The sequence below is a fragment of the Dendrobates tinctorius genome, unplaced genomic scaffold (genome assembly GCF_039654945.1).
Source record: "Dendrobates tinctorius isolate UK_male_01 unplaced genomic scaffold, ASM3965494v1 ptg000082l, whole genome shotgun sequence".
Classification (NCBI taxonomy): domain Eukaryota; kingdom Metazoa; phylum Chordata; class Amphibia; order Anura; family Dendrobatidae; genus Dendrobates; species Dendrobates tinctorius.
Genome location: NW_027361750.1, coordinates 11436221 through 11457206, shown reverse-complemented (window position 1 = coordinate 11457206; position 20986 = coordinate 11436221). Strand labels below are relative to the sequence as shown.

The 20986-nt window shown below is 42.7% G+C and overlaps 1 protein-coding gene across 1 annotated transcript in view; it reads right to left on the bottom strand.

Annotated features, from left to right (window-relative positions):
- Nucleotides 1-20986, bottom strand: part of PDE7A (phosphodiesterase 7A) — a 110177-nt gene that overhangs the window by 2114 nt on the left and 87077 nt on the right. Inside the window, exons 4-12 of the mRNA XM_073583918.1 lie at nt 18776-18927; nt 18560-18623; nt 12338-12433; nt 9902-10002; nt 7965-8096; nt 3770-3861; nt 2717-2861; nt 2543-2639; nt 998-1078 (exon numbers count right to left, since the gene is read on the bottom strand). Coding sequence (XP_073440019.1) covers nt 998-1078; nt 2543-2639; nt 2717-2861; nt 3770-3861; nt 7965-8096; nt 9902-10002; nt 12338-12433; nt 18560-18623; nt 18776-18927 — 960 coding nt within the window. The remainder of the gene's footprint in view (nt 1-997; nt 1079-2542; nt 2640-2716; nt 2862-3769; nt 3862-7964; nt 8097-9901; nt 10003-12337; nt 12434-18559; nt 18624-18775; nt 18928-20986) is intronic.

Genomic DNA, 20986 nt, shown 5'->3' with positions numbered 1-20986 from the left:
TGAGTTGAGCAAATGCAAGGAATGATCTAAGAATGGTTTATAGTTTATTTTTTAGTAATAAAATGGTAAAGGGGATGATACAAAGAGAATTTAAATCAAATCTATATTTGACGCGACCACTGTTTGTCTTCAAGATAGCGTTGATTCTTCTAGGTATACTTCCTACAAAACCCTGGACTTTATGGACTACTGTCTGGTATAATTGGTCACTAATTCACCTAACAGGTGATAATGATCAACATTTTCACATGGAGATTAAAAGTCAGTAACTGAAAATGCTGTGCAGAAGGCTTAAAACTGGGTGAGGAATAGACAATTCTGCTGCAAAGGCGAGGTTGTGGAAAACAGTTCCTCGTCCAGTTTTAAGCCCCATGAGCTGTCCCTGTTAAAAACTGTTACAACCGACATATATAAATGATGATCATTATCCCCCATTTGATAAAACTGGTTACTCATACACCTTACTAGAATCCTACAAAATCCCTGGATAAGAGTACCTACAAGAATGGATGCGGTTTTAAAGGCAAATGGCGGTCACACCAAACAATGATTTGACAGATTCCTTTCCCCTCCCCCCCTTCTCATCGCCCTTTATTAATTGATTGCAAAAAATTATCAAACACCTGTATTTTTTAAAGCCTTCTTAAAATGCAAATGTTTTTGGCAGATGCGGGAACATGCACAGTCCTGGATGCATGTAAAGTATCTGAAGAAAGGTGCCGTCTAATGGTTCAACCGCAGAAAAGAATTACAGCACAGAGCATTGCTACTTTCCTGTAGGCCGGTACAAGTATGCATCAATAACTGAGGACTCGCATTTTTAATCATTTTCCATCTACTGGCTAATGTGATACAATATTTTCTGTACTTTCCCGCAGATTTTCTGCCTGTGCACCAGTTTACAACGAGGGGGCATTGAAGCTTTCCTCCTGTATTTGGGGTCCCTGGGTAATAATAACCCATGTTCGGTATCATCATAGTCACAGCTTCTCCTTACCAATCTGAATGTTCGCTATGTTTGACGAGTTCCGATCGCACAGAGGACTGATATCCAGGTTACACTTCCTCTCCACATCCCCTAAGAAAGAAAGACAAGGATATTAATTTCTCAATGATCCACACTGCAATGATCTACCAGAAAATGCACCCTGTTATGTGTAACTGCTCAGCAGACTAAAATCATGTGAACCCGCTGGTATCGGCCAACTGTAAAGTGTGGGGGTCTCCTGACTCCCCGACAGGCGATATTGCAGGAGAGACATCCAGTAGCGCATCCCTTCATTATCCAGGTGGTCAAGAGTCTGATAGCCGCTCTACCATGGAGAACATAGAGCATGGCCAAATGTTCCTATACACAGAGAAGCCGAGGGCGAGCACTCAGCCGGATGGTTGTTCTGCCATGGGCTAACTAAAGAATATGGGAGATCTAACTGAGGAAATCACTCTCAGAATTGCTCAGCCAAACATGGTCAAAAGTAGGGGGAAGAGAACAGTTTGTAGAGGATACAGTCATACCTCCATGTTTTGGAGATGTTAGCTGTCAGGCCAGCACATACTGCCGCTAATTAAACATAAAGGAGATATTATATATATACACACACATATATACACATACACATTCTATAGGGTCTAGAGAACTTCTTAAAAGGTAAACTTGTGGTGTTGCTGGACTCTTCCATTAAAGTTAGCAGTGACACACAGAATCATCTGATCTGAGGGGGGATATGTCCTCACTCCTCTGCAGCACCATCACATCTTCCAGCTGCAACAAATTTTCATTTTTGCACTTTTGCCTTTTCCTCCTCTACCTCCATGTGCTGAATAATTGAAAATAATTCAAAGTGAAGTGAAATTTAAAGAAAAAAAAAAAAAAATTACCACCACCATTCTGCCATTGTTTTTTGGGGTTTTTCCTTTACAGCGCAAATTGTGCGGTAACGTGACCCGGCAACATAATTCTTTAAAGTAGGATTATGGGGATTCCAAAACTTGTTTAGTTTGTGTTTTTTAACCAAGATATGAAAAATAAAAAATAAAAGACTAAAAGAAAACAAAAACGCAATTCCGACATGTAGATTTTTGGAATGCAGTTTACCATCTGGGTTACAGAAATGTATTTTTGATAGACTGTACTTTGGCGATATACCCCTAGTATTGTAGTACATAGTGAAATTAACAATGGACGCCTCATTACCCTATTTAAACAGTGCCATCAATCTCTAATATTTGCATTTAAGTACTTAAACAGCAGTGATGGGGGCTAGATCCGACTGCTGCTGTTACATGGGGATATCACACAGCTGGAATCTACTGTGCTGAGCCCACTCCATACACCCGCCCCACACGCACGGCAGATGTTGGGAAGGGGTGAAAAGCCATGCGCTGTCCCTGTGCTGCATGGCGGGCCAGGTCCTGCAGAGCACCAGACACTCTTTTACCCCCTCTCGTGCTGGCTGATAGGAGTCCCATACACAGCAGGAGGACAGTATGTGAACATTGCTTTCCTAAATTTCATTCACTTCCGCTTTAACCCTCGTCTTACCTTGGTAGAAGAATTCTTCTGTTACTTTCTCACTCCACTGCTTGCTGAGCTCCCAAGTCCGACACGGGTTACAGATGTCTGCACACTTTAATGCCATCTATCAGAAGAGGAGGATGGTTACAATGCAATCACAAATGCCGGCAGCAGCCCGGTAATCGTCATCTGTGGCCTTACCTGCAGAATAAAATGCCGATGCCCAGCATTCTCCAGACATAAGTCGCCTCTGTCCAGGTGGGTCCTGAACTGTGACAGGTATTCATTTTGTCGACTGATGTCTGTAGCAAGAATAATTGATCCTAGCTGGCTTTCCATGTGTTGCCTAAAACACAAAATAACCAAGCAAATCTGTATGCTGTCCACAACAAGAAAATACTACACCCATGCTGCGATCGGGCGAGTGCACGAGGACCCCCACTGTACGGTATAACCAGGCACCAGTGTGTGCTTTCTGCTGTGTTAAAGGGGATGTCAAAGCTTAGGACACTAGTGACTTCTCCTGCAGCTCCGCTCCTATGACGGCACTACAGTGCACAGAGCTGGCGCACACCACTCACCATTTGCTTCTGGAGGTAATAGGTGTCGGATGGTGCAAACTTGCTGATCATGATACTAAACAACCCCTTTAAGCTGCAGTTAGCGGCAAAACCACACTCGTACAGACATGGCTTCCCCTATACCATGCAGCTTATCGCTATCTTGTATATAAGCAATTAATAAAAGTTTCTGTGTACAGCATCTAAATATCCATTACACCCAGTCTAGAGAATTTACAATTCTGGATTTGGCCTCATTCAGACGTCAGTGTTTAATTTTTTTTGTAGCTTTCAGTGTGCCGGATTGATTTTCATTTTTGGTCTGTTTTTACCATCATTGTGGTTAGTTTTTCTACTATACAGAAAAAACAAACAAAAAAACAAAAAAAAACAGGCTTCTCCTACCAATTAAACCGTAAGAAATGCACTCTGATACACATGGACGGCAGCAGAGTGCAGTTTTTTTTTTTTTTTTTCACAGACCCTTTCACTTGAAAGGGCACATTTGTCTAGTTTTTCGGCTATTTTTTTTTTCCCCCCCACCAAAAACAAAAGCATGTGAACGGCCCCATAGACTATAATGGGTACATGTTCTGTGAGACAAAGAAGTCTGCATGAGGTCTTACACATACAAATACGCACTTATTGGCACAAGACATGGCACCCTATGATAAGGAGCCGCCGGATAACTTACCTTTCCTCCACAGTCAGGTGTGCAAACAAACCAGATTCCCGCAGCAAGCCCACTGCTGACCTCCAGTGGTGGTTTTCTAATACTGAGGTATTCTAGACAAGAACAGAGAAACCGTAAGCAGAGCTGGAAACCATCAGTATGCCAGGAATTAAACCAGCACACAGCGATGCAGGTAGTCAGGGTCCAAGTCCCACGTACAAGGATTAGCATCAGAATATTCTCTAATTAGTAAAAACGATCATGAACTGAATGTTGTACTTTATAGACTAGGAGGAATCCATGACCCCCATGTCCAATGTTTCTCACAGCAGCCATACATTTATCACTGCGATTATTGCATTTTGTGAGGAAAACCCCTTCAATGCCTCATTCATTCAATTCTTATATCGAAGCGAATTAGATGAACCGCATTAAGCTGTGGAATTTCTCAGTTCATTTTAATAAGGTTATACATTTATTAAATGACCACTTACATTGCAATGATTAGCCTTAAAGGGAAGGTGCCATCCAAAAATTTTTTCAGCAATTGAAAAAAAATGTAAAGCATTAATGTTTACATTTTCTTAAAAAATATCATTTGTTTTTAATTTTGTAAAATATGAAAAATAGTTTTAAAAAGTTTGGCATTTCCACTTGTTAACACTAGGGTGAGCAGCTACTGAAATTTGGCACAAAAACCTAGTGTACAACTAGCTCACATTACTGCCCTGCAGTAATTATGGACGGAATCTGCTGGCATGGGTGCGATGTCACTCCACTCCTCCCCTTCTGGGTGTTTGCTAAGGGAAAAGAGAGGATGACATCTAGGAACACAGTAAGCAGCCATTTTGATGGGGCCTGCAAAGTTACTGACTGTCTTTGCATGCAAAGTCTGGATCAGGACAGGTCATCAATCAGCAGAAATGTTTCCTGGATTTCTGTGGAGCAGACAAGCAGATGGTCCATCCATGTGTATAAAATACAGCGCTCTATGTACAATCCCTGGCACCGAACAGGGCGCCCCCCATAGACCAGCACACTGGTCTCCTGAAATGCTCTGTGCTGCTAGCACCCTGCTCCTTCCACCATATATCAGGCACCTGTCGCCTCGCTTTCACACATCGCCAGGACAGGATCTGAGGTGAGGAATGGGGTCTTCGGTCACCGAGGATGGCAGGCAGCAAGGATTCTGGGAGCAGGGTGACAGAGTATTTCAGGAGAGCAGTGTGCTGGTCTATGGGGGGCACAGAGGGAGATATATGGGGGAGGAGCTGGGTGACAGCACCACAGAAATCCAGGAAACATTTCTGATTGATGGCCTGACCTGATCCAGACTTTGCATGCAAAGACCCCATTCCCCTCCTCAGATCCTGTCCTGGCAATGTGTGAAAGCGAGGTGACAGGCACAGTCCGGGGTGACGCTGGGAAGCAGGATGGGGGGGGGGGAAATGTAGCCATACAGTAACGATAAAAATGAGACCCCTCTCTTCAGCTGCCTCACCAGCCCTCCTCCCCTGACTGCACCTAACTATTACCCCTGACCCATGTGCAGGGGCTCAGCCAGAATCACCCTAGAATGGGTCCCCTTTTAGCAGATAATACTGCCATAGTGTTCTCACATAATACCGCAATATACTTCACACACAATACCGCCATATAGTTCACACATAATAAACTTTGTTTCTGTAGTACATATAATAAAGAACTTGAAAGATTTATATGGATTTCTGAAGAATACTTATCACTAAAGCAGCGCGGATGCTCAGAAGTGCTTTTCTTGGATCCTCAACTTATGATACCTAGTGGACGCTGTCCACCTGCAAGAGCTCTGCAGTAGCTATATGACTGCAACAAACGTTGAGAGTGGTTGTGTCTGAACACAACCCATAAAGGGTGAGTACTCCAGAGTACTTTTATATTTTAATTGATTTATACCAGGTGAAGCCCTATGTCTGCGTCCCCGCCCTTGTTTTCTCCTATCACACAGGATAGGAATAGATACATGACTCAGCAGACAGTATCACACAGGATATGATTAGATACACAGCTCAGCACACAGTATCACACAGGAGAGGATTAGATGCACGGCTCTGCAGTCCATATCACACAGGATAGGATTAGATACACAGCTCAGCAGTCAGTATCATACAGGATATGATTAGATACACGGCTCAGCAGTCAGTATCACACAGGAGAGGATTAGATGTCCAGCAGATGGCCAAGTGTTTTGAAAGAGCAGGGAGCAGCTCCTCCTATGTTTTGCAAGAGCAGGGGAAGCAGCTGGTCGGGTGTTTTGGAAAGAGCAGCTTGGTCTCCAGTAGCTCGTCCTGTATCTTCTCCTGCAGCTGGTATGTGCAGAGTGAACATCCAAGCTCTGTTATGCTGGAACAGTACAGCATCCGGCATAACAGGGCTTGCAATAGAGTGTAAATGGAGCTAAAATGAAAGCACTGGGCTCTAATAAATTGGTGCCTGGCCACACTTACAGCTGTGATTGAGCTGCCCACAGCTGATGCAATGATACAGACGGGGTCGGGAGCAGACTGTTGTCTCTTATGCCCAGGGACTGCCGTAAATGAGCATGGAAAGTGTCGTTCAGCAGCCAGAAAGGTAAGATGGCAGCCCCCAGTGGCTGCATTAATACAGTAAAAAAAAAAAAAAAAAAAACACACCATACACACCACTGAGTCAAGCTTAGGGGACAATATCTTTTTATACCATCTTCTTTTTTACATTAAATTATGAAAAAACACGGCACCTTCCCTTTAAAGGAACACAAGCATAGAAAATGCAAAAAAGATTTAAAAAAAAAAATATATATATATATATATATATATATATATATATATATATATATATATATATATATATATATATATATATATATATATATATATATATATTGAATTCCCCCCCCCCTTCAATGGAATCTGTAACCAGATTTTTGCCACCTCGTTTTAGAGCAGCAATGGTAAGGAAAATAGAAGCTGAAACCAACAATGTATCACTTACTTTACTGGGTGCCTCTGCTCTGACATAGTTTTTAGATGCAGCATGAAGCAGAGCTGAGAAAGCTACCCCCGCACACACCAGGCTCTCTATGTACATTGTCTATTGAAAAAAAAGCTACTTATCACAGGAGGAGGTGCAGTAGGATTAGCAAGTGGGAGCAAGCTAGTCTAAGCTATGATAATGTCTTGATGATAAAAACTTCACTGTTAGGGTACCATTACACTTAAAGATGCACCAGCAATCCAGACAACGATACGAACTTGTCAGGATCGCTGGTGCATCGCTACATGATCGCTGGTGAGCTGTCAGACAGCTTCACCAGCGATCAGTACCAGCGAGGACACTGGTATCTAAGGTAACTATCGGGTTACTAAGCGGCGCGTCACTTAGTTACCCGATGTGTACCTTAGAAACCTGCATGCTCGCGCCGGGAGCTGCCAGCACGCGGGTTTCTAAGGTACACATCGGGTAACTAAGTGACCTGCGCCGCTTAGTAACCCGATAGTTACCTTAGACATCAGCTCGAAGCACCTGCTTAGAGCGCTGGGAGCGCCGCTGATCGTTGGCTCCCGCTGCCACACGCAGCGATGCGCGCTAGCCAGTGGGAGAGCAACGATTAAAAAATGGCCCAGGACGATGCTGCATGATCAGCGATACCCGGCGGGGGGTTCTGTTGCTGATGTGTGTCACACACAGCGAGATCGCTGTGGCGTCACAAAATCAGCAATCTCACTAGCGATCTCGCTGTGTGTGACAGGGCCTTAAGTAAACAACAGCACACAGCCTGATAAGTGATACATACTTGAATTCAGTGTGTTTTAACCTCTACCTCATGCTGTCCTCAGATTACATAGCAAAAGCCTGCCTGCTGACAGTGACAGATTCCCTTTAGTTTCATTTTTTCCTTTTATTTTGTCTAAAACTATATCCATTTCTCAACGTATTTCTCTGTAAGACAACTAACTACAGCAGGAGACTCCATGTGGTCATTGCACCCTCAGCAATTCCATAGCCGAAAATATCAGCTGGAGATTAACCCCTGTGTTTTCTATACACATGCAGAATTATCTGCAAGTTCCCAATTCAAAGAGTGAAAGTTTCTCTTTCATTTCCAGTTTTAGTGTTCAGTGTTCCTTTTCATTTTAGAACTAGCAACAATTTGTGGAGAATCTGGCCTCACCACACCAGAAATCTGGGCATTTACCTTGTATAAAGTTGCTAAGTAGTGGTTTGTGTTTATTAAAAAAGACTGATTCACACCGGGATGATCCAGATCGTGTGTTGCAGCTGCAATTAAACCCAACAGGACATCCCATGGAGTGAGAGACTTGGCAAGCTGAAACACAAGTCATGACAGATATTACATGCAATGCCCCCAAAGGAGAGAGGGCAGTAAGGTTAGGAGTCTATCTCTAAGGCAAAAACAAGCGCTCATTTTTCTCCACTCTATTCTTACCTGCAGGAAATATTTCCATCTCAGTAACAGCATATTAGTCTTGCCCTGTACAGTGGCACACCAGCACATTGTGGCAAAGGAATGGTTCCATGTTCCCAGCAGAGCCAGTGTTCAGCAATAGTTCAGGGAAAACAATTAGGGGACTAAATGTTGGCACGTCAGAGCAACACTGCTTTACGAGATGGGAATATTTCAAGACTTTGTTGCTTTATATAAATTGATCAGTCTTTGTACAGTTAGAAATCTTCATAATATACTTCATTATTTCATTTTGCTTCCTTCTTTTTTTTTAGAACGTTCCGCATGGTGTTTGGTTTTCTGCCTAGTTTATGCTCATTTTGGAAGAGGCTTTGAACTGCTGCTGTAGCAATAATCCATAGAGAGTGTTTACAAATAGTGCGAGTACAGATTCTTGATAGAGTAGCAATTCAAAGCAGCTTCCGAAAGAGCACGCTCTTGGCAGTAAAGCATTAATAATTAAGGCATCATTCAGACATCAATGATTTTTATAATACCCATAAAACGGTCCCAAGTTTCATCCGTGTTTTTGAACTGATTTTCAAGACTGTTTGGTCAATGTTTAAGTTTTTATTTTATTTTACCATCATTGACTTTCTTGTATGAAAAAATAAATAAAAATTGCAAAGCTTCTCCTATCCATTAAAATGCTAATCACGGAGAGTACACACATGGCAATGTGCGCATCAGTAATTATTTACAGACCTATAGACTTATAAGGGCAATTTTGAGCCAAGTCTTTATTAAAAAATAAATAAATAAAATGGACATGTCTCTAACTTTTTCGCGGACAAGCAATACCCAAAAAGACACATGTAAACATGAATATGTGAAAAGCTCCATATATCATAATGGGGTATGTGTCCTCCCGGTGAAAACACAGTGATGGAACAGATATGAAAAGCACAGATGTTCTGAATGAAACGCAAGGAAATAGTAACAAAATCTATTATTCTGGGACATGGGAAAGTTTTAGAGCATTTCGATTTCATACAATCACAGATCTCTCTCAGTACATGTCCATAAAGAGCACAAGACCCCCTTCCAACATAGAAAGTGTCATTAATAAGAACCTTGTGGCCCTGAATGAATGGTCATAGCTTGTAAAATGCCCAGTTTAGAGCTCTTAGGGACCTGTATCCCGACTAATGCCTTAACACCTCCAATATCACACCAGTTTCAATGGAGCCAAAGCCCATCGAGAGTCATCACTCACAAATCGGCATGATGGCATTAATCGGCATAACAGCGACTAAACCCAGAGTTACGCCAGCATGATGATGAAACTGGAGCCCCCATATCTATTGGGCAGTTGCAGGACAGGGAATGCGTCACATACTGGTACTCCTGTATGGTAATGAGAGATGAGTGAATTTGTTCAGATTTTGTCCCCGAATCTGATTTTCACATATTCGAGACATTCAAACAAAATTTGTGCCGAATGTATGTTTAATGATCGGTTCCAAACATATTCGGTAATTTCTACTCCCATTGACTCCAATGACGTTTGGCTGTGTTTGATGAATATTGCAAAAACAAAATTTGATTCCGATCGTATTCGGAACAGAAGCCGAACAAATTCGCTCATCTCTAATGATAACCATATCATGTCCTCTGAAGTGATCACCAGAGACGAGCAGGCGGACGGTCACACAGGCTTTCCTTACCTTGGGTTCTCTTAAATAACAGTACATGGCCTGAGTCACATCAGCAGCGTGCACTGCATTGTGATAGGGGTTCTGACTATGGTAGTCTTCTTGAACCATAACTAGAAAAAAAAAAAAAAAAAGGAAGAATCAAAAACAGTATATTATTTAACAAAATTAGAGTAATTACATTATGATTCCTCTAATGCAACATTAACAGAAGATTATGTTAGATGGATGATATTAACGCGTCATCTACCTACAATCTCCTACGTTATTCCACATGTTCATTCATGGACCTGATGCTCCCAGCAATGACTGGAGGCTGCTGATAGATGTCTGTATATCCATGGGGGAAAACATTGAAAGGGTCAGGGGAAAGGTTGTGTAAGGGGTTCAAGAGGCTGCCATAGATGGGCTACAGAGTCTTGCAATGGGAGGAGACATGACTTTTTTTTGGCGATGAAAAATGAAAATTTTTGGTAATCTCTATATCAGACACTTTATTGGGAGACACAGGAACCATGGGTTATATGCTGCCATCTGGAGGCGGACAGTAAGAATACATCTCAAAAAAAAAATTTTTTCCTCTTCCCGAAAAGGTTACTCCTGGGCAGCCAACACCCAGCTATTCTGATTAGCATAGTGTTCGGTTGGGTCAGACACTGGTCTATGTTACAGACCTGTACTTTACTTGGATTTCTCTTTGATTTCTGTTTTTTATATTCTGAGCAGCTGCAATTGTACTTTGTTGCGGTTTTTCCCCCGCACCACAATAAAGAAAAAAAAAAAAAAAAAAAAAAACACAATCCTGTGGGGTAATAGAAATAAACAGCATGGGCATTTGGTAATAACTGTTGACAAAGGGCCATAAATAATGATGGGCGAACCCGTGGATGTTTGGGTCTGGCCAATCATTTAAAAAGTTTGGTTCAGGTACCAGAACAGTACCTGAATGGAGGGCCCAAACATCCGTTGTTCGCCACGCTGTCATCTGAAAGACAGCGCGGCAAAAACGGGCACTGATCGGCGACAAGGTTGTTACCACCAAACAGAGAGCTTAGCGTCCCATGCTGTTAGATGGCAGAATGTGAGCCTGCAGCTGTGACCGTTGGGGAAAAAAAGGTTAGCGCCGGTCACAGGTGTCGGCTGATGACAGTACTACTCTATCACGGAGATCAGCGAGATCAGCGAGAACAGGCGAGGCTGAAGAGTATTCCATCAGCCGGCAGCTGTCAAATTAATGGAAAAAAAAACCTATGTGACACCTCTTCTATTTTTGATAACGAGTTCAGGCAAGATCAACAGCTGCATGACAAAAGTTCTCACGCAGTTAGCAGTGCCGTAACTGAGGTGACCGGTGGTTCAGTGTCAGTGTCTTTATTTCAATTAAAAGTACTTTATTCGGGCTGTTTTTTTTTCTACAAAATGACTATGGGGTGTCTTATAGCTGCCACTCCATTATTAACCCCAGGGCTTGATGTCAGCAGCCACAAAACAGCTGACACCAACCTCAAACCCATTACCTCACTTACCACCGCACTAGGGCAAGTGGGAAGAGCTGGGCAAAGAGCCAGAACTGATGCATTTAATAGATGCACCTTTTCTGGGGCGGCTGCAGGCTGCTTTTCTTAGGCTGGGCCAATATCCATGGCCTCCTCTTAGTCTGAGAATATCAGGCCCCAGCTGCCTGTTTTAGCATGGCTGGTTGTCAAAAATGGGGAGATTCCACAATGTTTTTTCAAATTAATTTATAATTTAAAAAATTGATGAATACTGTCATCTGACAGTATGGAACCGCAGCTCTCTGACCAGTGGCAACGATCTTGCCGCCAGTGTTTCTTGCGCTGTCTCAGGAGTAATAAGGGCAGATTGGGGCACGACAACATCTGTCATCTTAGTATATCTATTAAGTAGATGGCACACACAAAATATTCAGGAGAATGAGACTGCTCATTATTTTTCACAAAGTGAAGTCATTAAAAAGACTCTAATTACATATAGCTACATTGTCTTTCCTTAGATAGGGCTAGAAAGAAAAAACATGTAAATATGCCACTTCCTTAAAAGGGATTTTCCCACTTTCAAAAAAACATGGCCCCCAAATGACTTCTACATATAATATAACATACATAGCAGGCATTTCCCTTCCTGGGGTTTAGCACCAGCTCTCCACTGCTACAGCCAGGACACAGAGCCAGGAGCAGCAATGTCACAACTAAAGCGCTCATCACTGCTGCAGCCGATCACAGAGCTCAGTGCTCTGCTATTGTACATGGTACAAGCTGCTGAGCTCAGTGATTAGCTGCAGTGGTGATGTACACAGAGACCGGAGCTGTGGCAGAAACATACATACATTTGTTACACTATTTGTAGCATGCTGGACAGTTTGCTGAAAACTTGAACAAACTGATGACAGGTTTACCATATGTAGATCGCCACAGTTTCATAGCTTACCTAGAAATCTACGCAGTTTCACCATATCCAAGTGAAAGTGCTCTATTAGACCATTATGACTCAAGAGGTGAAAGGTTAGGGAAACCAGACTGTTTCCTAAAAACAAGTACAATCATAAGTTATTGTGTGGACCATGGATCAGAAAAGGATGAATCGGTAACTAAAACATCATAAAGCAATAATGCAGGAAATGTCAGCACCTCCATCCAGAAAAGAGGGGGGAAAATGTGAATAAGGGGTTGTCCGAGTAGTGCACAACACCTTCAATTCAATCACTAGGTTTCCCCCCTAGTAAAATAACATTTATACTCCCCTCCGATACCGCTGTCAGAAATGGCTCTTCCGGAACATGTGTGACAACAGGTCACATGATCCTGCGGCAAATCAGCGGAAGCTTCACTGACCGTTCCTTCAGCCACAATGGATGTCCGGAGGAAGTGAGGGCTAGTGGCTACACCACTGGTAAAGCGATGGCACTGGAGAGGTGTACAGCTGCTATTATTTTACTGATGGAGTAGGGGGGGGGGGGGGGGGGGGGAAGAGGAGAAAAAAATGTTGATTAAGAAGGGGTTGTCCGAGTAGTGGACCATGCCTCTAACACACCTGCATCCAAATGGATCAGGTGTATGCACAAAGCCTATAAAAGACAAGGTACTGTATAAAATCAATGATATAAGTGTATTGAAAGTTAGGGCTCACACATATTAGCGTCAAAAAATAGCTCCAATGCTGCTCCTGAAAAGTTGGAAGAGTGGAATCCGTATATTTCAACTTATTTCATGCGAGTGCAATTTTTTCCGCACCTAGCATCCGCATGCAATCTGTAAGCAATGCGTTTTTATAATCATCTTTTACATACTGTAATTCTCTAAGTAACTTAAAGCTAGTTTACAAACTAATAAAGCAATCTTATATAAAAGGGATAGATCGATAAATAGAATAGGATAGCTGTCCTGTAGATATTATCACAAGCCCCTTACATATAATAAACTAGCACCCTTTAGTGTTTTCATGTAGCATTAAAAAGTGTGTTTTGCCTTATTTAACCTGCCTAATAAATAATAAAAAAATGGCATGAGGTCTCACCTTATTTTCACTTAACCAGCTGAGGTAAAGCAGACTGCTGGTATTATTATGCTGGGAAAGAGCCAATATCCATGTAGCTTCCCAGCTTACTAATAACAGCTCTCAGCTGACTGCTTAGCTCTTGAAGGGCCATGGATATTGGCTCGTTCCCAGACTATAATAAGTCCAGCTTTCAGCCGCCCCAGAAATGGCGCATTTATTAGATGTGCCAATTCTGGCGCTTAGCTTTGGATCTTCCCAATTGCCCTTGTGCAGTGGCAATCGAGGTAATGGTTTTGAGGTTGAATGAATTGCGGTAACCTTATTGGCATCACTGCAGCAGAGTTTTTATGCTGCACAGTGTGAGAACCTCCAGTGGTTGCTGCTCCAGTCTATGGAGCTGCCTTCTCTGAACAGGGCTCCATAGACTGGACAAAGAAGATAGGGATAGTCAAGGGACCTCCATATTATGAATTACATCAGACCTCTATGAATCACTTTTATGGTAATGAATGGGATAAAGAGAGGGTATAAGAGGGTAACTGTCAGGGAATGCTATTTACAATTAAAAGGACTTTTCTGTGTGCACGTTTCTTTCTTTTGACTACAGGTTCAGTAATGGGGGTGTCTGACAGGCACTTCTCCATTACTAATCCCTGGGCTTGATGTCAGCGGACATTACACAGCTGACAACTCCAGAACCATTACCCCAATTGCCACTGCACCAGGACAAGCAGGAAAAGCAGAGGATAAGTGCCAGAATTGGTGCATCTAATATAAGCACCATTTCTGGGGCTGAAGGCTGGTTTTATTTGTCTGTGAAGTGACCAATATCCATGTCCCTGCCCAGCCTATTAATATCAGCGTTCAGCGGTCTGCTTTGCTGCTTATTAAGAACTAGCTGAAGAGCCCGGCGCTGCCCAGGCATAGTAACTAACTGTGGTTAGTTATAACAAATTATAATTATCCTCCATCCCATAGTCCCATGCCCATATACCCATCATACATATCCACCATCCCATAGGCCCGTACCCATATACCCATCATACATATCCTCCATCCCATAGTCCCGTGCCCATATACCCATCATACATATCCACCATCCCATAGGCCCGTACCCATATACCCATCATACATATCCTCCATCCCATAGGCCCGTGCCCATATACCCATCACACATCCTCCATCCCATAGTCCCATGCCCATATACCCATCATACATATTCGCCATCCCATAGTCGAGTGCCCATATACCCATCACACATCCTTCATCTCATAGTCCCATGCCCATATACCCATCATACATCCTCCATCCCATAGTCCCGTGCCCATATACCCATCATACATATCCGCCATCCCATAGGCCCGTGTCCATATACCCATCATACATATCCTCCATCCCATAGTCGAGTTCCCATATACCCATCATACATCCTCCATCCCATAGTCCAATGCCCATATTCCCATCACACATCCTCCATCCCACAGTCCCGTGCCCATATACCCATAATACATATCCTATATTCCATAGTCCCGTGCCCATATACCCATCATACATATCCACCATCCCATAGGCCCGTGCCCTTATACCCATCATACATATCCTCCATCCCATAGTAGAGTGCCCATATACCCATCATACATCCTTCATCTCATAGTCCCATGCCCATATACCCATCATACATATCCTCCATCCCATAGTCCTGTGCCCATATACCCATCATACATATCCTCCATCCCACAGTCCCGTGCCCATATACCCGTCATACATATCCTCCATCCCATAGTCCAGTGCCCATATACCCATCACACACCCTCCATCCCATAGTCAACCATTATGACATCATAATGAGAGGCGGGGCTTGCAACCTATGACGACATCAGTGTCGCCATGGCAACCACTGACATCATGAGGGGCGGGGCTTGATACGCACACTGTTTCCCCAGTATGTAGATAGGGGCATTATGACATCATAATGAGGGGCGGGGCTTGACACGCACACACTTTTTCCCCAGTATGTAGATAGGGGCAAAATTGTTTGGTGAATTGGAAAGCGCGGGGTTAAAATTTCGCCTCACAACTTAGCTTAGGACGCACTCGGGGTCCAGACGTGTGACTGTGCCAAATTTTGTCGCTGTAGCTGCGACGGTGCGGATGTCTATCCTGGTCATACACACACATACATACTTTGAGCTTTATATATTAGATAGAGGGGACCACATGTAATTTTTTCGGGGGTCCTCACTTTTTAATAAGCAGAAAAGGCTACGCAGACAGCTGTGAGCTGTTATTAGTAAGGTTTGAAGCTCCATGGATATTGACTCCTCAGCATAACACCAGCTGTCTGCTTTCCCTTAGCTGGTTATTTTTTTTCCTCGCACCCGTTGACTTGCATTGGCGAGTGCGATCCGATTCTCACAGACAATCACAGCACGGACTCATTGTATAACATTAGTCAGAGAGCAGTGCGATATTTTCTTGCATTGCACTCGTCTGATTCATACGCCAGTGTGAGCAAGCACTTAATGGGATCTTCCCCATTACATAAATTTCAGACATGTAGACCGAATCTGCAGAAAAGTCTGATGTATGAAAGTTTGACTAATGAGATACAATTCTATTGTGGAAAAACCTATTAACGCCTTCACTGCCAAATTATTTATGTCAGACAAAAAAAAAAAAAGTTACAGAATTAATAGGGTGGAAAAAAAAGCAGTGAATAAAAGAAAAACACTTGGCAGTAATATACTACATGGCTATCCTCCATCATATATTTTGAATAGTCGATGTGTATAAAAAACATGTAATAGACAGGTGTAAGTAGCTAAAGAACAATAGTGAGTGTAAAGGCAATAAATCCCACATGATCATATGACTACAGGATATGAGGGATCTAGATGAACACCACATAAAAGATTACATTGCTAATGTAAAAATAACTAAACTAAAACATTTATAACAAATACATGGCAGCGGGGTGAACGCTCCAGGACTACGGAAGCCAGGAGTGTCCTGCCCTGGATTGATATAAAGAGGGCTTTCATTAGTCAGCCCCAATGTTTCAGTTTTGTTAGTTTTGCATTAGAAATGGATTATAATAATGTTTGTGGTGTTCACCTAGACTCCTACAGTAATATCCTGTGATATTATGTTTGTGTTGGATCTACTGCCTTTACACTCACCATTGTATCTACTGACACTGTGCTATATGTATTTTTATACTCGCCCTATAGTGTTTTTCTTGGATGAGAGAAGATCGCTATGCAGCATATTCAGTGTTCTGCTTTTCAAATTCCTGTCCCTCTACCGGAAAAGTATCGACAATTTCCCACTTTAAATACCTAATCCAGCTTTACTGTGTAAGTTCGTCACCTGGACAAAGCGCCGGTCTGGAGCGGAAAAAACAGTTTGTGCTGTGAACTTTTATACGGATATTTACAAATAAAGACATTGTTTTAGGTGGTTGTTTATATAAATCATCTATTTCATCCTCGGCGACAGAGCGCTCAAACTCCGGCATCCTTATCCACCTGGGATTCAATTACCATACGGTAGGCCAGAAGATCGACGGCTTTAGGAAGAACAGCAGTGGTTCTCCTCATTGCTCACAATGCAGCCTATCCTTTGGAGGTGAATGCCTATCATCCCACCAATATCGCCCCCTTATACGAATCACTGTCCTTTCTATGACAGAAACACCTTCTAGGGTCTCTCTTTTTGGACATATGTGGCTCACAGAAAGTTGTATGCAATGATACAGTGATATCTGTGAATTAAAAGTTTTATTCCAGAGAAATCCACATTTTTTTCTTAATATGTAAATGAGCTATTAAAGGGGTTGTGCCACGAACAAAAATATTTCAATCTACAGCTTTTGGAATAAAACTAAACTCCACAAATGTGTTTAACCCCTTCACGACATGCGTGGTACATGTACAGCTCATGTCGTGCCTCTCCCTTTGATGTGGGCTCCGGCACTGAGACTACATCTTTCCCGATGCATGCCTGGTGTTTTGAACAGCTGACAGGTGCCCCTAACAGCCATGGGTGGAATCACGATCCACCTGTGGCTGTTAACCCATTAAATGTCTCTGTCAATCTCTGACAGAGGCTTTTAATGCGATTGTGCTGGAAGCGAGTCACTAATCCCACTCATCGGCACCCGTGTCACATGACTGCGAGTCGCCAATAGGTTGGCATGACAACCCGGGGTCTGAAGCAGACCCCTGTGGTTGTCATTGCCGAATTGCTATGAGCACTGCCCAGTGGTCGGCACTCATAGCAAGTGAGCATTTCTACTACACACAGGCTGATCATCGCCTGTATGTAGGAGAGGCGATCAGAAGTAAAAGGCCAGAATTACGTTTTTTAATTTTGGTCGCCGCAACATTGCATTAAAATGCAATAACGGGTGATCCAAAAAACTGCATCAACACCAAAATGGTATAATTAACCCCTTACTGCCATTGGACGGAATAGTACGTCCAATGGCAGTACCCCCGCTTTGATGTGGACTCTGACAGCAACATTTAACACGCCCTTCCAGCCATCGGGCCGGAAATATGTGCACCGCTGACCCACGCCACGTGATCGGGGTTCATCGGTTTGTCAGCATAACAACCAGAGGTCTCCTTGAGACCTCTATGGTTGTTGATGCTAGATTGCCATGAGCGCCACCCTGTGGTCGGCGCTCATAGCAATGAAGTAATTCTGCTACATAGAGGAGATCTGAGCATCACCTCTATGTAGCAGAGCCGATCCAAGTTGTAGCAGCTTCTAGCCTCCCTTTCATTTACAATAAGCTCTGGAGGCAGATTCTCAGGGAGCTCTATGTCCGGCCCATAGAGCTGAAAGGCTCATTACATATTAAGGAAAATGTGGATTTCTCTGGAATAAGACATCGGATCGCAGATATCAAAGTATTTTATTCAACTTTCTATGACCTAAATGCCCATATGGATGGATTACGAGGGTTAATCCTACTGATAATTTTGAGTTGTAAAGGGAATCTAAGTCACAGCATGTTACATGTGTCCTTGGCAATAAAAGGTTCAAAGCATCTCTACAAGTAGGAGACTGTAAAATTGCCGTTGTGTTAACCCCAAAAAAGCAATTCTAAGCAATCATACACATTTCAACATGTCAATAATTCCTTACCATTAGTCAATCTATCAAAAAGAAATATATCAAAATTCCAGTTCCCGACTTTTTCCAGCATACACTGAAAGAGGAAAGAGAAGAATTAACCACCTGAGAACCAGAATAGAGAGGGGCCCATGGGCAAGATATACAGAGCAACTAATAGGGGTGTATGTTATGGGATGGGCAGGGTCATGACATAAAGGAATTGTATCAATGAATGTTTGCACCTACCTTGGCTTGTCCATTGTAATCATCATCCAAGATGTACAACGAATTCTGTGCAGTGACACCCCGGAAAAATCGTGAAGACCTTAGGTACCGCTGAAAACTTAACAACCTGCGGATATTTCTTGCAGACAATGAGAGTTCGATTTCGGAGTGTGCTGGATAGATAGAAGAAGATCAAAGTCGGTACAGAATGGATGCAAGAACTGCAAATGGGCAGTAACTAGTGATGAGCGAACGTGCTCGGATAAGACATTATCAGAGCATGCTTGGGTGCTAACCGAGTGTCTTCAGCGTGCTGCACGTCTCACAAACAGGCAATCCCTGCATGTGTTGTGGCTGTCTAAAAGCCGCGAGGCATGCAGCAGCAGGAACGCTAACAGATTTTTTGAGCACGCAAAAGACACTCTGTTAGCACCCGAGCATACTTGGATATCACCTGATCCACTCATCACTAGTAGTAACAAAACAACTATTAACTTTTCAGATACTAGATATCAGTCCAAATTCTGGAATTATCCGGGTATTTATGTTCCGTTTAAAGCAACACACTCCAGTGGTTTTTTTTTTTTTTATTTCAGCACTATAGTGGTGCTACTACTTTAAGTTCCTTGAGCCTAGTCTTATACTTTTCAGCTGCCATCTTCAGCTCTTCCCACTTCCACTCTTGTCACATGGCACCACCAAAACTTCTGAGTGACCGGAAGTCAGAGGTAACAGTCACAAGGTCTCAATGCAAGTTTATGAGAGCCGCGCTCTGACTCATGATAGACTTACATTGAGTTGTGCTTTGCAGATCACCCAGCAAACATTGGAGCGATCGAGCAGTTTACAAACTGCTGGAGATAGACAGGAGCCTTACAAGGAACCGCTGAAGACAGCAGTTGGTAAGTATAAGACTAAGAGCAGGGACCTTAGATTAGTAGCACCACTCCAGTGCTGCAAACAAAACAAAATGCTGAAGTGGTGCTTTAAAACCCAACTTGTATGGGGCTAATATATTTTAGTTCTCACGTTTCTCCCCTTATTGTTGTAGATGTAATATTTCTCAGTGCTAGGCATCCGGAGCTCAAAGCCTAAGCTCAACATTAAAGGGGTTCTCAGAATTTTAGTTTAACAAATGTTGGGGACATGATTCTATGGCGCTTTTTAATATACAAGTATTACAGGTCCTACTGCTGCTCATACATTTGTCAGTATGGGTTTTCTGGAGAAGAATACCCTTTTTTACACAATATATTATTTCTAGTCTTCTGGTGCGCCTCTCCTAAACAGAGGATACAAAAGGCTCCAATTCATTAAAAAGAAGTATTCCACAGATCTGGACTAAATAGTTTTAAAAAGTCGCAACGTTTTTTTGAACAATGCAGAGTTGCACAAGAATGTTGTGATTTAACATTTTGACCCCAGTTACGCCAAAATGGGAGAACTGGGGGTGGGATGGGAGCGTGACGCCACAGCTCGGCTAATTCAGGATGAGCGGTGGTGCTCCTTCCTAATCAGATTTGTGTGTAAGATTCATGATGAGGGGCACGGAGGCACACCACAGTCAGACACTCTGGACTAACTCAGAAGTGTGCACCTCTATGAATCAAAAGCATCAGACTCAAACCCCCCCCTCATCATAACGGCATACTATCGCCAGTCTAGATGAATACACTATAGAGGAAAGCAGGGCTGTGGAGTCGGAGTTGTGGAGTCGGAGCTCATTTTGGTGGAGTCGGAATAAAACGGACCGACTCAGACTCCTAAAATATATAATAAATTGGGTACAGTAGTTCAATGCAGAATGTGCTGAATATTTTTTCATAGGAATTTGGGAAAGTTATGAAATGTCCTATAAATGACTGTTCTATTCCTGATCTAAGGCTACATTCACACACAGCGTTTTTCCTGCGTTTTTTGAGGATATGTTTTTCAGTTGCAAAAGCTGATCAGCTTTTGAAAAAAACGCATCACCTGAAAGGTTTTTGAGCTCATAGATAATGTTTTCAATAACAAAAGCAGATTAGAAATCTGCTCTATATCCATTTATCCATATCTGTATCCATATCTTATCTGTACCAAAAAGAATGAAAGCCGGATAGCACACAGACTAACACTCCTTTTTTTTAGCACCAGTCAGGGACACCTCATAGCTGCCCAAAAGGACGCCCAGGAGGACAGGCATTGCTCGTCTTCAGTAACACATCAACATCAATTGATAGTTGGAATAAA